Source organism: Fonticula alba (assembly GCF_000388065.1).
Source record: "Fonticula alba strain ATCC 38817 unplaced genomic scaffold supercont2.2, whole genome shotgun sequence".
NCBI lineage: Eukaryota > Rotosphaerida > Fonticulaceae > Fonticula > Fonticula alba.
Window position 1 is genome coordinate 1,664,124 of NW_009242972.1, and position 808 is coordinate 1,664,931.

Consider the following 808-nt stretch of genomic DNA (forward strand, 5'->3'; position numbering starts at 1 on the left):
CCCCCCCTCCGGCGGGCCATCTCCCCTCCCCCTCCTCCTCCTCTCGGGTTCCTCTTGTCGGCACCATGTCGAAGAACATCCGCCCGAAGGACCTGAACCACGACAATGCCGACGGTAGCGGCCGTCGGTTCCGGGTACGCCTGGCGCCTCCCTTGTGCCCTTTCCCCCCTCGGTGAATGCCTCCTTGCTTCCCCCCGCCGTATTGCTGACCCTCCTTTTCTCTCTTCCCTCCCCCCCTTCAGTACACGACCTTTGCCGAGCGCGTCACCGGCGTCGACCTGGCCACCATCCAGCGCTCCCAGCTTCGTGTGGACAAGGATCTCATCAAGGTGCCTCCCTTCCTCGGACACCGCTCTCTGTGGGCTACCCCCCCCCCCCCCCCCCCTCCTCGATGCTGACGGTTTCCTCTCCCTCGCGCCCGCTCCCCACCCGGACAGGATAACGACTCGCTCCTGTGCCACAAGCTCACCGAGTGGCGGGAGCTCGACTGCTCGACTGCCTTCTCCAACTTCTCGCGCGAGCTGATGCCCCTGTGCGGGTCGCTGCCGCTGGTGCTCTTCAACCGGGAGCGCATCGTCGAGTGCTTCGAGAAGCACCTGGCCGTGCCGGACTCGCTGGCCATTCGGCCGGTGTCCACCCTGGTGACCTACTTCGCCTTCGATCTGCAGGACGAGTTCCTGCCGCTCTTCCCGCGCATCTTCACCGCCCTGGTGGCCCTGCTGGAGATCACCGAATCCGAGGTGGTCGAGGTGCGCCGGCTGCCTTGCCGCCATCATGGTGGCCGATCTACTGTTTGATCCCCCCCCCC

The 808-nt window shown here is 66.2% G+C and overlaps 1 protein-coding gene across 1 annotated transcript in view; it reads left to right on the forward strand.

The window, feature by feature from the left end:
- Nucleotides 1-31: 31 nt before the first annotated feature.
- Nucleotides 32-808, forward strand: part of H696_01385 (hypothetical protein) — a gene marked incomplete at its 3' end in the record, with an annotated part of 12,095 nt that continues 11,318 nt past the window's right edge. Inside the window, exons 1-3 of the mRNA XM_009495280.1 lie at nt 32-134; nt 243-329; nt 438-749. Of these exons, the coding sequence (XP_009493555.1) occupies nt 66-134; nt 243-329; nt 438-749 (468 nt within the window). The 5' untranslated portion in view covers nt 32-65. The remainder of the gene's footprint in view (nt 135-242; nt 330-437; nt 750-808) is intronic.